At 40.2% G+C, this 20,242-nt stretch overlaps 1 protein-coding gene across 2 annotated transcripts in view; it reads right to left on the minus strand.

Moving 5' to 3' along the window:
- Positions 1-20,242, minus strand: part of BRD8 (bromodomain containing 8) — a 54,886-nt gene that overhangs the window by 19,090 nt on the left and 15,554 nt on the right. For both annotated transcript variants that reach the window (XM_069972849.1, XM_069972841.1), the window contains 10 exons: positions 18,269-18,649; positions 18,098-18,185; positions 17,929-17,969; positions 17,248-17,468; positions 17,059-17,151; positions 16,341-16,409; positions 15,346-15,523; positions 15,123-15,227; positions 13,620-13,664; positions 4,640-4,885 (listed from right to left, as the gene is read on the minus strand). In XM_069972849.1, the coding sequence (XP_069828950.1) occupies positions 4,640-4,885; positions 13,620-13,664; positions 15,123-15,227; positions 15,346-15,523; positions 16,341-16,409; positions 17,059-17,151; positions 17,248-17,468; positions 17,929-17,969; positions 18,098-18,185; positions 18,269-18,649 (1,467 nt within the window). The remainder of the gene's footprint in view (positions 1-4,639; positions 4,886-13,619; positions 13,665-15,122; positions 15,228-15,345; positions 15,524-16,340; positions 16,410-17,058; positions 17,152-17,247; positions 17,469-17,928; positions 17,970-18,097; positions 18,186-18,268; positions 18,650-20,242) is intronic.

Below are 20,242 nucleotides of genomic sequence, written 5' to 3' on the forward strand. Positions count from 1 at the left end.
GTTTTGGCACCCCAGAGCCTCTGCCAACCTGAAGTGGTACAGTCAAAAATGACCAAAAATAACGGAGCCATTGAAATTCACTAGGCGCTCCCTTATATCTGAGGCTTGTGGTTGCGTCAAATAGCGCAATAGGGCCACATATGGGGTATTTCTATAAACTGCAGAAACGGGGCAATCAATATTGGGGTGCATTTCTCTGGTAATAAGCTTATAATTATGAAAAATATTGGATTACAATAAAATCTCTGCACAGAAAATTAAAATTTTCAAATTTCTTACACACTTAGCTTTTATTTCTGTGACTCCCCTAAAGGGTTAAAAAACTTTCTGGATGTGCTTTTGCAGAGTTTAGGGGGTGCAGTTTCTGAAATGGGGTGCTTCGTGGGGCTTTCTAACACACAGTCCCCTCAAATACACTTTAAACCTGAACAGTTCCCTAAAAATATCTGATTTTGAAATTTTACTGAAAATTTGGAAATTTGCTGCTAATGTTTTAAGCTTTCTATTGTCTATAAAAAATGAAATATAGTTTAATAAATGCCGCCAACATAAAGTAGACATGTTGCTAATGCTATTTAATATATAATTTATGTGGTATAACCATTTTCTGTATAAGCAGAAAAGTTTTAAAGTTGGAAAAATGCATTTTTTCACAATTTTTCACGCTATTTGGGGTTTTTTCATAAAGATTCGTTATAAGTATCGACTCCAATTTACAAGAAATGTGAAGTACAATATGTCACGAGAAAACAAACTCAGAATCAGCCGGATAGGTAAAAGCATCCCGAAGTTATTAATGAATAAAGTGACACTGGTCAAATTCATAAAATTTGCTCCGGTCCTTAAGGCCATTTCAGGCCCGGTCCTTAAGGGGTTAAAGGCCCACAGGCAATATCTTCGTCTGGCAGTTCGCACCTCTCAGGAAATCATCCATTACCAATTCACTTGTCTTCCGCTCAGGATAAGCTCGGCACCCAGGGTCTTCACAAAGGTGGCAGTTGTTCTAGCAGCAGCCCTGAGACTGCAGGGAATTTTCATCACACCCTATCTGGACGACTGGCTCCTGAGGGCTTCTTTCACCGAAACCCTTACCCACCATCTTTCAGTCACCCTGCAGTGCCTCTTCAAACATGGTTTTCTGGTGAACCACAAAAAATTGCAGCTGGTCCCTTCCTCCAGAATACAATTCCTGGGTTTCATCATCAACACTCGAGAGATGAGCCTGCAGTTGTCCAAGGACAGAGTCTCGAGGATGCAGAGTTCAGCGCGCAACCTGGTGCGTCACAACTTCTGCAGAGTAAGATACGCCATGAAGGTCTTGGGACTATTAACTTCCTCAATAGAGGCAGTTCCCTGGGCAAAGGCACATTTCCGCCCTCTGCAGAGACATATTCTCCATTTCTGGGACAGATCCCAGGGCAGCCTAGACAACCATATTCTGATATTTCCATCAGTAAAGAACAGCCTCAACTGGTGGCTGAACACACCTCATCTGACCCAGGGAAAGTCTCTAGTTCGTCTTCCTACAGTCATCACTACGGATGCATCAGGCTTGGGTTGGGGTGCCCATGTCAACAATCACTGGGCACAAGAACAATGGACATCAGAAGAAAGGAAACTTTCTTCCAACCTGAAAGAACGAAGAGCAGTGAAGCTAGCATTAGCTCATTTCCAACACCTCTTATGCCACCAGCCAGTCCAGGTACAGTCCGACAACTTGTCGGCCGTATATTACATCAACAAACAGGGAGGGACAAGATGTCCACAACTGGAAAAAGAATGCTCCCAGATAATGATATGGACAGAGAAGTATGTAGATTCAATATCGGCTATCCACATCAAGGGCATCCTGAACATTCAGGCAGACTGGCTAAGCCGGAACTTCCTCCTTCCCGGAGAATGGGAGTTGAATCTCGACATCTTCAAGAAGATAGTGGACAGGTGGGGACGTCCAAACTTAGACGTGATGGCTTCTCATTGGAACAAGAAGATAGAGAAGTTTTGCTCCCTGTGAAGACAAGGGAATCCGGTGGCCATAGACGGTCTGTCAATAAGTTGGAGAGGAATCTTCATCTATGTGTTTCCCCCTCTTCTGATGATTCCCCGCGTTCTGCGGATGATACAGCAGGAGAGAGTGGAGGCCATTGCAATTCTACCCCACTGGCCTCGCAGAGCCTGGTTTCCACTCGCATTGAAATTATCGAGAGGAGCATTTTAGAGACTACCTCAACAGGAGAATCTTCTACTGCAAGGAGGAATGAAGTACCCTCAAGTACACCATCTACACCTAACAGCATGAGGATGAACGATCAGCCTTAAGAAAAAGGGGCTTCTCTGATAAAGTAGTGGACACTATTTTAGCTTCCAGACAACCAAGTACCAATAGAGCGTATGCCAGAATTTGGAAACTATACTCTCTTTGGTGCCCGGAAACATCCAGAGAAACTCACAACGTAGCTTCAGTTCTTCAATTCCTCCAAAACGGGTATGATAAAGGCCTCAAATTAAATACCCTGAAGGTCCATCTTACGGCTATTAATGCCCATACAGAAGGTCGTTTTTCAGGAGTGGCCCTTATATCCAGATTCTTCCGGGCCATAGCAAAGCTTATGCCTACCTATAATAACCCAGTACCCTCCTGGGACCTTACCATAGTTCTAAAGCAACTATGCAACAGTCCATTTGAGCCATTGGAAACATCAGACATCAGAATGTTATCCTGGAAGACGCTAATCCTGGTAGCAATCACATCAGCAAGAAGGCTTAGCAAACTTCAAGCCTTATCATGCAAGGACCCCTATCTACGCCTCCTACCTAATGCAGTGGTCCTTAGGACGATGCCTGTTTTTTTACTAAAGGTAGCCTCAGCTACAAATCTGAACCAGGAAATTATCCTCCCAGTTCTGGAGGAAGTCTCGGACTCTAATGCCCAATTATTAGATGTCAAAAGAGCCATATTCTGTTACTTAGAGAGGACAAAAACGGACAGATCATCAGAGTCCTTATTTCTACTCTACTCCGGCCCCAATCGGGGAGCCAAAGCCAGTAAAGCCTCACTGTCCAGATGGATAAAAGACATTCTGCTACATAGCGGAAGGCCTAGAATCTCCTTTATAGCTCAGAGCTCATTCAACGAGATCGACTGCAGCACCCTGGGCTGAAAGAGCCAACATCCCGCTAGAGGAAATTTGCAGAGCAGCCACGTGGTCATCAACCTCCACATTTGTCAAACACTACCGGCTTGGCGTGTTATCCTCTGAGGGGTCGGCCTTTGTCAAAGGAATAATTCAAGGAGCTACAAGATGATCCCACCCTGATGTAAGGTACTGCTTTCCATGTCCCATGGTGTGCTGCCGTAGGACGATCAGGAAGTGGAAAATTTACTCACCTGTAATTTTCATTTCCTGGAGTCCGTAGGCAGCACAAACATCCCACCCTTACGTGTTATTGCTATTTTTATTATACAATGGTATCTTGACCTAGCAGCTAGATATAGCCCCCTTCGGGGGAGTGGTTTGAACTTCACTAATTAACTATGCTTATTGCTAGGTTAATTTCCCAGAATCACGTATAAAATCTAACTTTTATTAGATATGCATTAAAAGTAAAAAATGTATTAAAACAAGTGTTCTACACATATGAAATAGGCACTTCACAACAGATCTAGGGTGTTGACCCTCTGATAGACTAGTATACTTAGGGATAGATTACTTTTAATGCATATCTAATAAAAGTTAGATTTTATACGTGATTCTGGGAAATTAAATATAATTTACACGTATTTGGACCGTGGTTATTGCACGCCCATACGAGGTGGTGCATCTGTGATTTTTATTGCTAGGTTAACCCTCTTCTATCCGGTTAGATGACGTCACATTAACCCATGGTGTGCTGCCTACGGACTCCAGGAAATGAAAATTACCGGTGAGTAAATTTTCCACGTATTTGCAAAAATATTTAACGTAAAGTTTAACTATGTTAGTTGACATAGGAATACCCCTTTAAGCCTTAGGTTACCTCTGTAGAAGTAGAAAGTTCTAAGCAGCATAAACAAATTAAAGAGTCAGTCAAGATATTAATATTTCTAGTTTCATATGACAAGTGTCATATCAGGTTAATCTGAGATAGAACATTTTGTTCTAATTCTGTGCCAGAGTCCAGGGTTTTTTACTTAAAGTGTCACTGTTATATTTTTTATTTTATTTTTTGCAGAAATCAATAGTACAGGTGATTTTAAGAAACTTTGTCATTGGGTTTATAAGGCAAATATGCCATTATATGCATTCAAAAAGACTTTTCCCAGGTCCCCTCCTCCCTCCTCTCTCTCATCCACTGCTCATTATCAGGAAATCTCTACTCTTCTACATCATTCAAGCCCTGTCTGTTCTATGGAGAGGGGAGGGGGGAGATTAGTCGCTAGCAGAGAACAAAGGATTACACAGCGGGACCTGTGTGAAAGGCAGTATTCAGAGGTCAGAAAGGTCAGTGCTGATGATAAAAATGCATTTTTCGGCTAATAAACCCAATACTATTGATTGAAAAAAATTAAACGGCAGTGACCATTTAAGTACAATGTGCTAAGCTGAGGACACACAATGTAAAAAAAACCCTGAAAATATAGCAGGGAAACCTTTAATACCTGTGACACATCATGGCAGGAATGCTCATCATTTGAATTGCTTTCATCTGCACTGAGCATTATACCCTCAAATTTCAAAGAAAGTGAATCAATTTGGTTTTCGATGTATGGCTTATCTTCATGTATAACTTGTTCCTTCTCAACATATTCAATATCACTGTGATACCGACTACAGCTTGAAGGGCAAATACCATCATGACAAAAGAGATGATCTCTTTGTATGTTCTGTTGCAAATGGGAACCCTTCTGAAAAAAAACACAAAAAAGTAACCTGCATTTCTTCATTATTTTTCTAAATGTTTTTTTTTGTATGCAGTCTAAAAAAAATAATAAATCATTTAATATTAAAAAAACTATAGTAATCTATGTCCATTCGTTTATATTGTTCTATGCAACAGGATACAGACACAGCATATGCTAACATTTAGAATGTTTATGTGTGTTCCCTTAGCCCATTACCAGCACAAAGCATGGGGTGCTCCCACCCCTTGTGAGCCTGTAGAGCAGCAGGAAATTTTAATAAAACAAATCACCATGCTGGATAGCCCTCTCCCCTAGGGTATATAACCCCACCTTGTCCATGATGAGTAAATACTCAAGGTCGGGAGTGTTGTGCTGCTAATGGGATAAGGGAAAACACATTAACATTCTAAATGTTAGCTTTCCCGGCGCCCATTAGCAGCACAAAGCACAGGGACTTAACAAGTATAACCCCCATTTGATGTCGAGGGTAACACAATGAATTGATTTTGAAGAAAGATGCAAACTTAGGCAAAAAAAGATGGCAGTAATCTGGAAATAACTTTATCAAAAAAAGTAGCGTAGGGCTCTTTAGAGGTTAGAGCCTGCAAATGGCCTACTCTTTTCACAGTGGTTACTGCTAGAAGACAGGGCAGCTTCCTAGTTAGAAACTTGATTGGGCAATCCTGCACCGGCTCAAAAGGATGAAATCAAATTTGTTTGAGGACTAAGGATAGGTCCCAGTTAGATACCAATTTCACCATTCTAGGCCTAAGCCTTGTAATGGCCTTTACAAAGTCATGGGCAAGTTGGGGTTATATAACCCTAGGGGAGGGGGGCTATCCGGCATGGTAATTCGTTTCATTAACACTTCCCACTGTCCCACAGGCTCACAAGGAGTGGGAACACCCCATACCTTGTGCTGCTAATGGGCGTCAGGGAAAGCTTAATTCTTATACCAAAAAAAAAAAAAAAGTATGTTACCCAGTGTGTGCAGTTCTTGTCCTTGCACTATAAAAGCTTCCCACATTAGATTACAACTGCTTTATTTTAAAATGTACGTGTCGTACGTGTCATAATTTTTTTTCTTTCTAGTTATCATGGAAAACATGGCACTTTCTGTTTTCTGACTTTTTTTTCCTTAAAGAGTCAGAAAACAGGAAGTTATGTGTTTCCCAGGCCATCTGAGCGCTCACAGGGAGAAGGCAGTCATGTGATTGATGGACACATTGAACTGTGATTCTCTGTACTGGCTGAAATTCCTGTTTAGTCTGTTTTCAACCAGCAAAAGTCAGAAAATATGCCTTCAGGAGACTGGACCAGGATTTCTGCTAAGTTCAGCTTTGTTTTACAGCATGATAACAACAAAAATAATAAAGAATGTAAATTGCAAACTTGTTTTAGATCACATCTACTGTTGGTTTAAATTTTAGATTTAGAAGTTATAATGACAGGTACACTTTAAGATATTTAAGAGATGAGCGAACCTCGAGCATGTCAAGAGTCCATCCGAACCCGGCATCGTTCAGCATTTGATTAGCGGTGGCTGCTAAAGTTGAATAAAGCCCTAAGGCTATGTGGAAATCATGGATATAGTCATTGGCTGTATCCATGTTTTCCAGACCTTAGAGCTTTATCCAACTCCAGCATCCACCGATAATCAAATGCCGAACGCTCGGGTTCGCAGGGACTCGAGCATGCTTGAGGTTCGCTCATCTCTAATATTTAATAACATTTTTGCTTTCTTAATTTAAAAAAAAAGCAAGATACACTACAAAAAAAAAAAAAAAACAGCTAAAAAGCACAGAATTCTTGATTCTTTTACCCAATACAATTACTACCGAATGCTATTGCCTGAAAGACACCTAGTCAAAAAATAGATGCAACTATTCTTGGGCAAGCCAGACAACTGTTACCCAGGGACAGAAAACCTGGACATAAAAAAAAAAACCTGTCTCTGATTGGTCCAGTGCTCTGACAAGGAAAGTTAAATTTCCCTTCTGCCAGGGCAGCCTTTTTTACACTGTTTACTTACACTGCCTTAGAAAATCTGTTGTTTGTACTTTTGAATGTTCCTTTTTATCAATATCTCTGGCTAGCACAGCAGTACCAGTTTTACTTTGCTGTGGAGTTCTGGATGGCTAATCATCTCTTCAGACAAACAGAAAGCTGATCAACCCATAGGGGTTTCTAAAGAAGTGAATAGGTGTGATAATTTGGAAGCTTCCTCTCATATACCAAGATACCTTGAAAGTAGAAGTCCACAAAATTAAAGCAGTTCAGCCCCACTTAAAATGTCTAAATATTGAAGGGGATAAGATGACCATACATGTGCTTTTCCTTCTAGATGGTGCTACAGTAATACTAATAGCTCCCTTCTGGTGTCAAATGACCTGGCTCTCTCTTAAGGGCTTTCTCAAATCTCAGACTCCTAGGTCCTCCAATAAATCGAAGACCTGATCTATCAATGGCCATGTAGAAGTTATAAAAAAAACCTTCCACATTTGCTGAAAGTTTGTTCCAATCATCTACTACGCTTTCAAAAAAAGTCATATTTTCTTACATTGCTTCTGCTCTTTCCCCCAACTGACCTCTCACTGTGTCCTCTTGTTCTTGAGTTGATTTTTTTTCTTAAAACACTCCCCCTCCTGAACCTTATTTAGTCCTAAATACCAAAATGCTTCTCATTTGAAGTCTTTGCCAACACAACATTGCTGATATGATACTCATGGAGGATTCCTCCTCCCCAAATGCATTATTTTGCATTTGGAAACACTGACTTGCAGTTTCTATCATTCAGACCACAAATCCAGACAAACCTTACTTACCAAACCTTCTCCTATGTCACTTACAAACAAATTAAAGAGTAGGACCCTGAACAACCAAAAGCAAGAGGATCAGCTCACCCTTTGCACACACTGCGTACTGCCAGATAACCCCAGGATAGGAGCACGTGTGATGGTATCGCGGGCCGTCACCCGAACTGGATTACAAAGAAAAGTAGTAGTTCACAGCTCCATAAAACTTCCAATCTTTATTCGGGATGCATCTTAAGGCTGGGTTCACACTATGTATATTTCAGTCAGTCTTGTAGTCCTCATATTGCAACCAAAACCAGGAGTGGATTGAAAACACAGAAAGGCTCTGTTCACACAATGTTGAAATTGAGCGGATGGCCGCCATTTAATGGCAAATATTTGCTGTTATTTTAAAACAACGGCTGTTATATTGAAACAATAGCAGTTATTTACTGTTATATGGCGGCCATCCACTCAATTTCAACATTGTGTGGACAGAGCCTTTCTGTGTTTTTAATCCACTCCTGGTTTTGGTTGCAATATGAGGACCACAATACTGACTGAAATATACGTAGTGTGAACCCAGCCTAAAACAATAAACAAGTAAAAACACAGCAGCGTTGTTTTAAGATGCATCCCGAATAAAGATTGGAAGTTTTATGGAGCTGTGAACTACTACTTTTCTTAGGACCCTGAACAGACCCTTGTGGCACACCACTTGTAACCAGTCTCTGCTCAAAAGATACACAATTAACAACAACCCTTTGATATCCTTCAGCCAAACACAAATCTACTGAACTATCCAGGGATTAAGTCTAATTTCCTCTAACTTCTCTATTAGCTCTTTATGGGGAACTGTATCAAAGGCTTTGCTGAAGTCCCGAAAGGCAATATCCACAGCACCACCTTCATCCAACACTTTTGTCACATAATCAAATAAATCAATGAGATTATGATGGTTTGCATCCATCAAATTTTTAATTCTTACGTGACCTATCATATATTTTTTTTTTTACAAGTTTCTATCATTTGTACTACCACAAATGTTAAGCTAACTGGCCTGTAGTAACTTGGCTCTTCTTTCTACCCTTCTTGTGGATGGGTATAACATTGGCTGTTTTCCAATCATCAGGGACATCTCCTGTACATCTCCTGTTAGGAGGGATTGCTTATACAGATCTGTCGGGGGGGGGGGGGGGGGGGGGCAGCAATCACAGAGTCGAGTTGTTTAAGAACCCTGGGGTGGACGCCATCTGGACCCACCACCTTATTCAACTTTCAACCGGCAAGTTCCTCTGCAACTTCAGCCTCTATAAGACTGGCTTTAATAAAGGATTTTAAATCCATTATAAGTCAGATAGGAAAGTTGGGGTATTATCTTTTCATTATACATGTATAAGGGTAACAGAATTGTGTGAAAACCTGACTCTGCTTTTCTCCTGAGGATATTTAATTTTCATCAATACCAGGACACCATGCCTTCTCTCTGTTGTAACTTAGCCTCAGAAAAAAAGAGGGAATTTCATAATGTAGATATTCATAGGTGTATTAAACAGTCAATAGAACTGAGGAAATATCAAAATCTTCCTGCAATGTTCTGGGGCCTACAAAGGTTCTAAGGGCCCTATTCCACTGGACGATTATCGTTCAGATTATCGCTAAATCGTTCGAATCTAAACGATAATCGTTCGGTTGAAATGCAGTTAACGATTAACGACCGAACGAGAAATCGTTGATCGTTGGAAGAGACCTGGACCTATTTTTATCGTTGTTCGTTCGTATCTCGTTCGCAAATTTTGCCGTTGAATTAAAAATCGCTTGATCGTTCCTTGGTCGTTGGTGGGTGCGCTTAGTGCATTCAGTGCAAATTCTAATTGGCTAAACACATTGATTGACAGGGACCATCTTCCATTGTTTCAACTGTGCTCCAACCCACCGCTTGTGTCCACGTGGCGCAGGCTTCACTTCCTGTTGGTGAAAGGTAAATTGAGTAGGTTTGTTCCGTACGCAAATTTTCCCTAGGAACGAACGAATCTACGATTCAATTTTCGATGGGGAATAATAGCCTAGGAATAGTTGGGTGGATGAGGGCGAAAGGCTTGAAAGGCTTGGGTCTTCAAATTACGATCTGTTGTACTTGTAGTTGTAGTTCTGTTGTAGTTTTGAACTAATCCAAGATGGATTCCAAGATGGAAGCTGATTGGATTCCGTACTGACTGAAAACACCCATATAGGTGGACCAAAAAAAAAAAAAAAAACCTACTTGTACATAAATCGCATGCTTATCGTTCTGTTGAATCAATGTGAAGCGAACGAACAACGACCTAGAAACGACCGCAAAAACTACTTGATTTAACGACCATCGCTTAATTGAATTGCGCTAACGATCTCAAGAAACTCTCAAAGCGGTCGTTTGAGATCGTTGATCGTTAGCGATTAAGCTAACGATAATCGTCCAGTGGAATAGGGCCCTAAAGCTCGTATTTAAATCGGCTGTCTGATCCTCTCCCATGTTCTCATCCCTATCCATGCCACTGTTGGTTGTATAGCACCCCGTTTATTGTTGTTTTTTTTACCCATGCAGTGTTGGTGAAAGCTTGAGAATGGTTATCAAAAAAAGAAACTGAACTTGTATTTAACATTAATCTTTCTGGCCACAGTATTTGATGCCGAAGGACTTTTTCATTTACAGGTTTCCTGTTGCTGTGGGGTAATCCATGTCTCTTTAGTTGCCATTGTAATTCAAGAAAAATGAAATGGGTAAGTAGAATTACCATTAATACACAGCCTTTTCATTATTGACATGAGGCCAAAGAATTTCTCTACAAAAAATCTCCACTATGAAATTGAAAATGCTGAAATAAAGACTAGGGCATTCTCTTAGTCTTTAGGACGGTTCTTTCAAGAGCTGCTACATAAATATTGAGGGAACTCCAGGACATGCTTCTGACATCTGTTTAATATAGTCAATTGACTTTCATCTCTGCTGCTGTAGAATAAGCCTGTAGCTTATTTTGCTTTTAGGTCAAGGCCATTAAGGCATTACTGAAAGGTTATTCCAGTTCAGGCAAAATAAGGTAAAGTGAACCAGAATCGTCTGTAGTAAATATTAAAGGCTCCTAGTTACACAGTAGGGGGCTGTGCTGTCAGATTTTAATCCTCTGGTAAGAAGACCTAAGCAGGAGGATCCTAGATAGTCAGGAAAAAAGAAAAAGAAACATAGGTTCTCAGTTATGCTTACATTTGCAATGTTTTGTATTTAACAAATAAAATACAGTGGTACCTTGGTTTAAAAGCTCACAGTTTTTCAAAATTGTGACTTTGTTTAAGAAAGCCCTCTACTGGGTGGGAGTGGGGGAGCGGCATGGTCTGTATAGTGCGCAGATCCACTTCAGGCTGAGGCTTGCATCAAGGGACAGGACTGTGAAGGTAATCTCTTCATAGCTGTAACTCCTCTCTCCCCAGACAGAGAGTGCTGCATCTATGTGCACACATCTGTCCTGCTCATTCCTTCATGCTCCCTGCAGTCTTTGTCAGTCCTGATTGGTCCATGCTGAACACACCCCCTTCTCCATTGTTGTCATGTGACCACACAGACCTCTGACAACAGCCCTGCTTCTCTATTCTAGCCTGTTGTACTACGCTTCTGCATTATGGAGATCTGCAGTTCCATTGTGTATCTACAAAACTGCTGCTGTTTCTGCAAGTTTATGCACTTACAAAACATTATACTCCACATGCTGATTTACTATACTGTACAGTAACCTATATCATCACATATTCTACTGTTTAAAAATATTTGTTTCATGTATTTTACATGTTATTCAGAATATAAAATCATTATTTTTGGGGGGTGGAACCAATTGTCTGCATTTCAATAAATTCTTATGGGAAAATTTGCTTTGGTTTAAGAGTGGATTTGGACTACAAGCAAAGTCCCGGTACAAATTATGCTCGTAACCCAAGGCATCACTGTACCTTGTTTTTCAATCAGCTTAAAACATTACAACGTATGTCCAAACATGATGACTTTATTGAATTTTCATTAACATATACATCACGTAAAAAAAAAAGAAACAAATGACACTTAAGTTTAGAACTTTTCTACAAACTTGATCAAAAAAGTTGATACCTGTCCTATTTACAAAGTTCTGTTATCATCTCTGTATACAGTCTTAGGCCATGTTCACACTTTGCACAAACAACTGCCTTTGTTTGACACGGCCGTTTGTAACAGTTTTAAACAAGGGCCGTTGTTTTACATGGTCATCAGGCCAAGACTGCATTATCGCCAGATGCACATTATTTTATTTCTATTTGAATTGCGGGCACCTTTGGGTGCGCCTGCAATCCAATTAGCCATAGCCTTCTATGCAATGTACGGCCGTGAGCATGGCCATACATTGTGTGCACAGAGGGTTAATTGAAAGAATTATTTCTTTCTCTATGGCCACAGGGCACCCTGGGTGTTAGCACTACCACCGTTGTTGCATTCACTGCAGCGCCAGTAAACTATGGCAGTTGTTTTAAATGAAAACTACAGCCAGAGTTTACCATATTTTTTATGTTGTGTGAACATAGACTTACAATATATTTCAAATCTGTTTTTGAAAAGCAAAACAGGAAAGAGTTTCAGACAATAACAAATTTATCTCCTACAGTATTATTTATTCTAACCCCTCCATAAGCTGTGAGTATTGCATCACCCTCCATTCAACTTAATAAGGCTGAGCTAAATTACAGGACATAGCCCGAGTCTATTTGCAATGAGAGATTAAATCCCAAGAGGACTTATGTTCTTGATCTTACTGTCAATAAATGATGCCTGCATCTCAGCTCCTAAACACTTCACAAATTTTATATAATCATACATCTGTACAATAATTAAAAACATGAGTTCATAAAAAAAAAAAAAAAAATGTTACTTACACAAGAAAAAAAATAATAAATGCAACTTTTTATTTTGTCCTGGAAAATGTATTTGTCTATGTTGCACTAATACAAAAGTTCACAAACATCACAAGGCAGCTCTGCTTTTTAAAGCCCAAATAAAGAGACAATCCAAAAGAAAGGAGAAGTCTATTTTTGCTGTATCCTATCCCACTGTTACAGGGAAAAAAAACCAAAAGAACCACCTGTATGAGTAGCTTTGCTGTACATATGTACAAATAATTAATACTGCTTGTATCGTCACTTCATGGAAGGCAGGGCAAACAGAAATGTATCAACAAACCCAGATACTGGGGTTAGCGTTCCAAAGACGACATCAACCATATGAATACATATCATTTTTACTGCTATTGCAATGTATTGCATGCAACAGACGCCTCATTTTTTCATCTTCATATCGGCTTCAATTGCACAACGGCGGCCTCGCGTGCCTCCATCCTGCAAAATAAGTAAAAGAATAAAAAAAAAAGCAAAAGCAATGTGTCAGTATAAAGCCAAGAATAAATTAAGTAATAAAATGTCCTACAGAATCTCTAAGAGATAGTATAACCTTAATTAATACAAATTACTTTTTTATATTATTTAATTAGTTCAAACTCTGATACAGCTGGAAAAGTCACATACCTGGGACACTAAGTAGTGACCTTCTGCCTTCACATCCTAGTGCTGTGCTAACCCTGTCACAATTCAAAGCTCTGCTGATCCTATTCAATACACACTACACTGTGAAATGGAATACATCTTTATTATCATGCACTAAATGTCAAGAATGATAAACCTTGCTATTTTGGATTTGGACAATTTTCACAAACATATATAATCAGTCTGAAGGACAGAAAGAAGCACTAAGGAAGCAATGCAAGGAAGACACAAAGCAGACACTAATAACATTTAACAAAGTACATTGATTACATTGTCAAACAGCTGTAATGAATGGATGGAGGGTGCTGAAACACATATCCTCCAATACAATCCAGCTATTCAATACTTACAAAGAGAGAGAGAAGGAAGGCAGGAGAGCCCATGGGGACACTGTCCTGTTAGAGGACAAACAGAAAAACAGGTCAGATTCCACGGAGACTCTCCTCCGACACAAGACATTAAGAAGCTGGCAACACAAAAGCAAAAGAGGAGCCAGGACTTTGACAATGATCCTACATAGGGGGAGGGAGGTTTTTATATTTCTACAGGAGGTTTTCCAACTTTAAGAAATATTTAAGAATTTTAGCGCAAGAATTCTAGTGGTGACTTCTCTTGCTACCCCCAGGGACAATAAAACCCACCCTGGTTAACAAACTGTCACTTATGAACCTAAAGGGGTTGTCCAAATAAAAAATGCATTTAAATCAACTGGTGTAATTTGTAAATTACTTCTATTTAAGAATCTCAAGTCATCCAGTGCTTATCAGCTGCTGTATGTCCTGCAGAAAGTGGTGTCTGATACAGTGCTCTCTGCTGTCACCTCTGTGTATGTCAGGAACTGTCCAGAGCATTGGCAAATCCCCAAAGAGAACCTCTACGGTTATGGATAATTCCTGACAGGGACAGAGATGGCAGCAGAGAGTACTGTGTGAAACTGAAACTACACCAATTCCTCCAGGGCATACAACAGCTGATAAGAATTGGAATACTTGAGATTTTTTAAAATAAAATTTACAAATCTGTAGAACTTTGACACCCGTTGATTTTCCATGGAGTACCCCTGTAAGGCTGTTCCAATACCCACAAAACTAAACAGTTCCAACGTTATGATTAAAGCATTACTGTCATATGCAACAACATTTGACATGACAGAGATCCACTGCGCTCAGGAGAGAGAACTGCTCCACTATCTGACCGGCAAAACATCTGACTCATTTGCTGCAAAGACTGAAATAAAGCGAAGGGATAGATATACGGGGGAGAGGGGCATAATAATAATAATAATATATATTTAAAACAGCGCTATACAAATAAATATTAAGTACAGAACAGGTAATATTTATAATACATTATACAATAAATAAGTAAAATAAAATAGAAAATGATACAAACAGTTAGAGACCTGCTCACGAGAGCTTACTAGGATGACTGGAGGTGACAAGAGGCAGTAAGTGCTTTATTTTTGCCAATGTTCTAGTCATTCTACATAGTCGCAAAGTGCCTATAGGTGATTGGGCGAGCCAGTCAAAACGCAGTTGTCTTGTTTCAGGTAGAAAGTACATGGCACCAAGGAGGATATAGAGTGGATGGAGAAGGGAAAGCAGAGAGGAAGACGAGATAAGGGAATGTTATATGCGCATCTGAAGAGATGAGTCTTCAGGGCACGCTTGAAACTGTGCGTGTTGGAAATAAGTCTGAGGTCTTTGAGAAGGGCATTAATATCTTTTAACCTGTCTGATGACATGTCAGCTTTCTCTAAAATAGATTTAACTAAGAAACAAATGTAAGAAACTATTTAGGCTATGATAAATGCTCAAACCCAAATTATTATTGAGCCATACAAATGAAATTACCTTTTCAGAGGCATCTTGTTTGCGTGTGGAATCTCGGCCCCTTAGACTCTTGGCGCTGATTCCGGATTCAGACGTCTGCATTATCAACTGGGTGGCTAGGAATTGCTGTCATATAAGAAATAGATTTTCAAAAGAAAAAAAATGTACCACTGTATACCTTTACACTTCTAAATCCAAAACATATAAGCAAATTAATTTTAGTTAACCTCACTAGTTACCATACCTGTATTTGTTCAAGCACATCACGCTGCATCTCTACAGCCATGTGGTAAACATCATGATCAGAACTGTTATACATTACAGCATTCTGGAACATAAGCATTATGTCCCTCTGGAACTCTGCTGTACTTCGAATTAAACCAGTCTCAATGTTTTTCTTAATTGTAGATAAGTCCATGGGCCTTTGAAATGAAAAGGTTACATAAAAATTACTGCAACAAATTATACTTAATATGTCAAACTTAATAAAACTAACTTAAAATAAAAATAGCTATTGTATATAGTCAACCCATAAGTCCAGTACCACCAATCTGGTCCTCCCTGCTGGGCTCTGTTTACAGGACTGTGGCAAAAAAACAAACAAAAAAACATACCCGTGTACCCACATAACTGCTGCAAGTCACTGGCTTCAGCTGTATACAACACATGAACACCAAGGCTGAGTGATTGGCTGCAGTGGTTATGTTGGTATATGGCAAAAAAAAAAAAAAAAAGTTAACAGCAAAAAAAAACACAACACATATGATGGTAAGGTGATATGAAAAACAGTTGCATGTACTAAAACCACTAGTGGTTATACACAGACCTTAAAAAAAAATTAAGTGACAGCATCCTTCTAGGTGAAATAGTAACTTCTTTTTTTGAATAAATAGGCAGGGGCTACACTGTGACTTTTCACAACACTTCAACATTGATTCTAGCCATCAGGCTACAGCTGCAGTCCACAGCAAGACAGTGGCTCAGTGGCCCAGAAACCAATCACAGCATGTGTTTTATACCTTAATAAGCTCTGGTAAAGACTGGAGTGGTGACTGGGTGTGACTAGGACTAAAGGGGCGAGTATAGTTTTTGTTGTTGTTTTTTTTTTAACACAGTCCTAAGCAAAGCCTTTAAACTCACTAGATGAATATGAGACAACTGTTTTCTCTCCTTTATGTTGAATGCCTCTGTAATTATAGATTGAAAATATAATAGTACATATTGAACGTAAGTTATTACCTTTGCACAATACTATGATAACCAGGAGCAATGTCATCTGTCACGGGCTGAAGAAAAACATTGGCATACCTGGACAGAAGAGAAGGAAATCACTATATTATTTGGTTAATTAAATCTTCCTTAAGATATTTAATGTTTAGGCTATGTTCACGCACAGTATTTTTGCTCAGTATTTTGCAACCAAAACCAGGGATTGATTGAAAACACAGAAAGGCTATGTTCACACACTGTTGAAATTTAGTGGATGGCCAACACTTAATGGCAAATATCAGCCGTTATTTCAAATGGCGGCCATCCACTTAATTTCAACAGTGTGTGAACACTGCCTTTTTGTCTGCGAATTTACCACAAAAAGGCACTGTTCATTCCTTATACTGCCACACGATTCCTGAGATCTCCTGAGTTTTGTAAATATGCAATTGTGCTAGTTTGGTGCACTGGAGGCCCTCAGTGCACAGATATCCCATTCCCACGGTTTGCAGCCAGACTTTATTCTAGCACAGTTGTATATTTACAAAATGGAGGAGATCTCAGGAAGCAGGTGGCATATAAATGACCATAAACTAGCCAAGCTGTATCATTCAACAATCAGTAAATGACAAGAGAGGACACTACTGTGAGTTAAATATGCAATAAACCTATATCTTTTATTTCCCTTTTCTAACTGCAGTATTGTTTATTCTGACCAAATAAACATGGGGGGAAAAAAATGACTGACCTGTGATTGGCTGCCGCTCTCCAAACTAACATAATAGCTTTCTTCCAAATTTTCTGAGCTTGTATTGCCTCTTGATCTTCACTGCATACCGAACTAAAATTATAACATGACATGTTATTCTAAAACAGGCTGAAAATATTGTGCAAAAATTTTGAGCATAAACATGTGAACACAGACAAATTTACTCACAACTGTGAGGATGCTGGGCTGCTAGGAATGGAATCAGCAAGTGTGTGGGACTGAAGCTGAGCATTATGAATACTAAACCCATCATCGCTCTCACTGATCGGAGGTTCATTATCCATTTCAGACAGATATTCCTCTCCTGGTTCTTCTTCCTTGGTCTCTTCAGGACTGCCAACCTCACTTGCAACATCCTCCTCTTCGTCTTCTTCCTCTCCTTGAGAGTCCTGGATAAAAGTATGTGCTTAAGTTTCCTTTAATATATAAATATTTATCTTTAAAAGAGTACCTGTCAACCCCCGTGCCGGGGTGACAGGCTCCCGACCCCCTGTTAGATCCCCCTATACTCACTTGATCCCGCCGGTCTCGCTTCCTGAGCCGGTCGGGTCACGGAGATATCAGCGCCCGAAGCCCGGCGCGCGCTGAGAGATGAGTCCGATGCCCATAGAGAATGACAGAGCATCGGACTCCCCATTCATTCTCTATGGGCATCTGACTCTGCTGTCAGCGTGCGCCAGGCTTCGGGCGCTGATATCTCCGTGATATCACCGGCTCAGGAAGCGGGACCCGGCGGGATCACGTGAGTATAAAGGGGATCTAACAGGGGTCGGGAGCCTGTCACCCCGACACGGGGGGTGACAGGTGTCCTTTAAAGCTTTTGAAAATAACATGGAACAGATTAGTTACCTTGTTCTGATTGGCAGCTGGAGGCTCTGATTTTATTGGGTCTAAAAATAAAAGCAGTGCAGTGAAAAAATGCATTATCATCTCCTCCTCAAGACAGCTCAACTGTTCTAAATCTTAATTATAACCTCAAGCCTAGTATATACATATTTTTAGTGCTTTAAGTGCGTACCAGTTAAAGACGGACTCTCCTCTGATGGTACCCCTCTCTCATCATCATTAGAAAAAGCCTCACTCTGAGAATTTTCACACTGCGGCTCCTTGAGACAACAGAAAGCATGTTAATTTGCCAAATACCAAATGGTATCTAAGTAAAATATACCCTTATCTTTATAAAATGTACCTCAGTTTTCACTTGATGATCAGTTGCTTCCTCCTCTTCTTTAACAGTCTCTTTTACACTAGTTTCACTTAACTCTTCTTCAAGAGATTCAAGCTGAAATGTTGAGTGAGAAGGCACTGATGTCCTCTCTGACTGGGTAGGCTCTAATTCTGGTTCTGAAGGTTCTGCTTTTATATCAGTCAGCTCCATGATGTTCATTATTGTATCTGTATCCTTGGGTCCTGGAATAAGAGACTTTGGGAGTGTCTCTTGTTTCACTGTGTGGTCCTGAACAGCCTGATCCCAGGGCCCACCAAGGGATTGGGGGTCATCATTCTCTTCACAAAATGAAAGGGCTGCCTCAACTGCAGCTACATCCAGCACTTCAGGATGGTCGTCAACCTATTTAAAGAATACACATTTTATTACAGAGCAATATAAGCATTACATATATAAAAAGGTAACAACTACCATCTGCTCCTAAATATTTATCATAACCCAAAAAGGGGTATAATGGGAAGTATTTTTGTAAAAATTGTGCTTAAGCTGTGTAGAATTGTACTCCTTGCTATTCTCATGGATCCCAGTCCCCATGTGCAGCACTGCCTGGGTTTGGAACAAGGAACTGCCAGCAGGGAATGGGACAGTAGAGGTTTGTGCAACACCCCTGTAAGTGCTATCTTAGGCTGCATTCCCACGTTCCGTGATCCTGACGGATCACGGACGTGGAATGCATGTATCGGAGTCCCCCCGCGCCCGGACAGCATTTGTAATTAGATGCTGGGAGCGGGGGAGACTGTATTCATAAGCGCCGTGCTGTAGTAACAGCACCGCACGGCTGATTCATTACAGCGCGGCGCTTATGAATACAGTCTCCCCCGCTCCCAGCATCTAATTACAGATGCATTCCATGTCCGTGATCCGTCAGGATCACGGAACGTGGGAATGCAGCCTTATGGCTTAAGCTCTTTAAGTGGATACTTCTAAAAAGATCATATGATGTAGTCAAGTGACTTGGTTAATATCAGCACGCCATTTTAAGTATATAGTTTACTGGCAGTGGGTGACGGTAGCTGACTTTTTCTTTCATAGTTATAATATACTTAAGTGCATGATTATCCCAAATTGCCATAGTTACTGATAATAGTTTTAAACTACGTATTTTTAAAGCGTAACTGTCATTTTTTTTTTATTGCAGAAAACAGTAGTATAAGCGATTTTAAGAAACTCTATAACAGGTTTTATTAGGCAAAAAAAACCCTCTTTCTGTACTCAAAAAGCAATATCCTAGCCCCCCCCCCTCCTCACTTCTTATCTGTGCATTATCAGGCAAACACGTCTTCATTACAGAGAAGCCAGTGAAGACGGGTTCTGCTGTCTCCATTATATCCCTATAGAGGGGGGAGGGGCCGAGGGAGATAAGAGAGCAGGAAGAGGTGACATGAAGGTCAGCTGTTTGTAGACTGTCTGGGCACCTAAAACGCTGGATTCTGGGGTCAGAAAGGTCAGTGCTTATCTATGAACTTACTGAGAGAAGATTGCAGGGTGTTGTGCTGTGCAGGACTGCTCTGTGCTCAGTCACTCCTAACAGCCCCTCCCCTTTCCATAGCCACATCTAACAGCCCCTCCCCTCTCCATAGCCACATAATGGACACAGAAATCCTGCTTCTTCTGAAGTCAGGGGGGGACCGAGGAAAACTGCTTTTTCAGTCCAGAAGGAAACTTTTTTTGGTAAATAAAACCTATACAGAGTTTCTTAAAATCGCTTGTACTATTGATATTTATTATTTTCAGAAAAATGACCCTGAAATGACAGTTACGCTTTAAAGTGACACTGTCACCTCCTTTTTGCATTCTGACATCTCTACACAGGTGTAAAGGGTAAATTTAGCGGTTTTCATACCTTATTTTATATCAAACGTCATGGTGCTTGTTCAAGAAAAAAAAGTCATCTTTTATCAACTGCAGATTGTGTTAAGTGGGCCCCACCCCCTC

The sequence above is a fragment of the Dendropsophus ebraccatus genome, chromosome 1 (assembly GCF_027789765.1).
Source record: "Dendropsophus ebraccatus isolate aDenEbr1 chromosome 1, aDenEbr1.pat, whole genome shotgun sequence".
Classification (NCBI taxonomy): domain Eukaryota; kingdom Metazoa; phylum Chordata; class Amphibia; order Anura; family Hylidae; genus Dendropsophus; species Dendropsophus ebraccatus.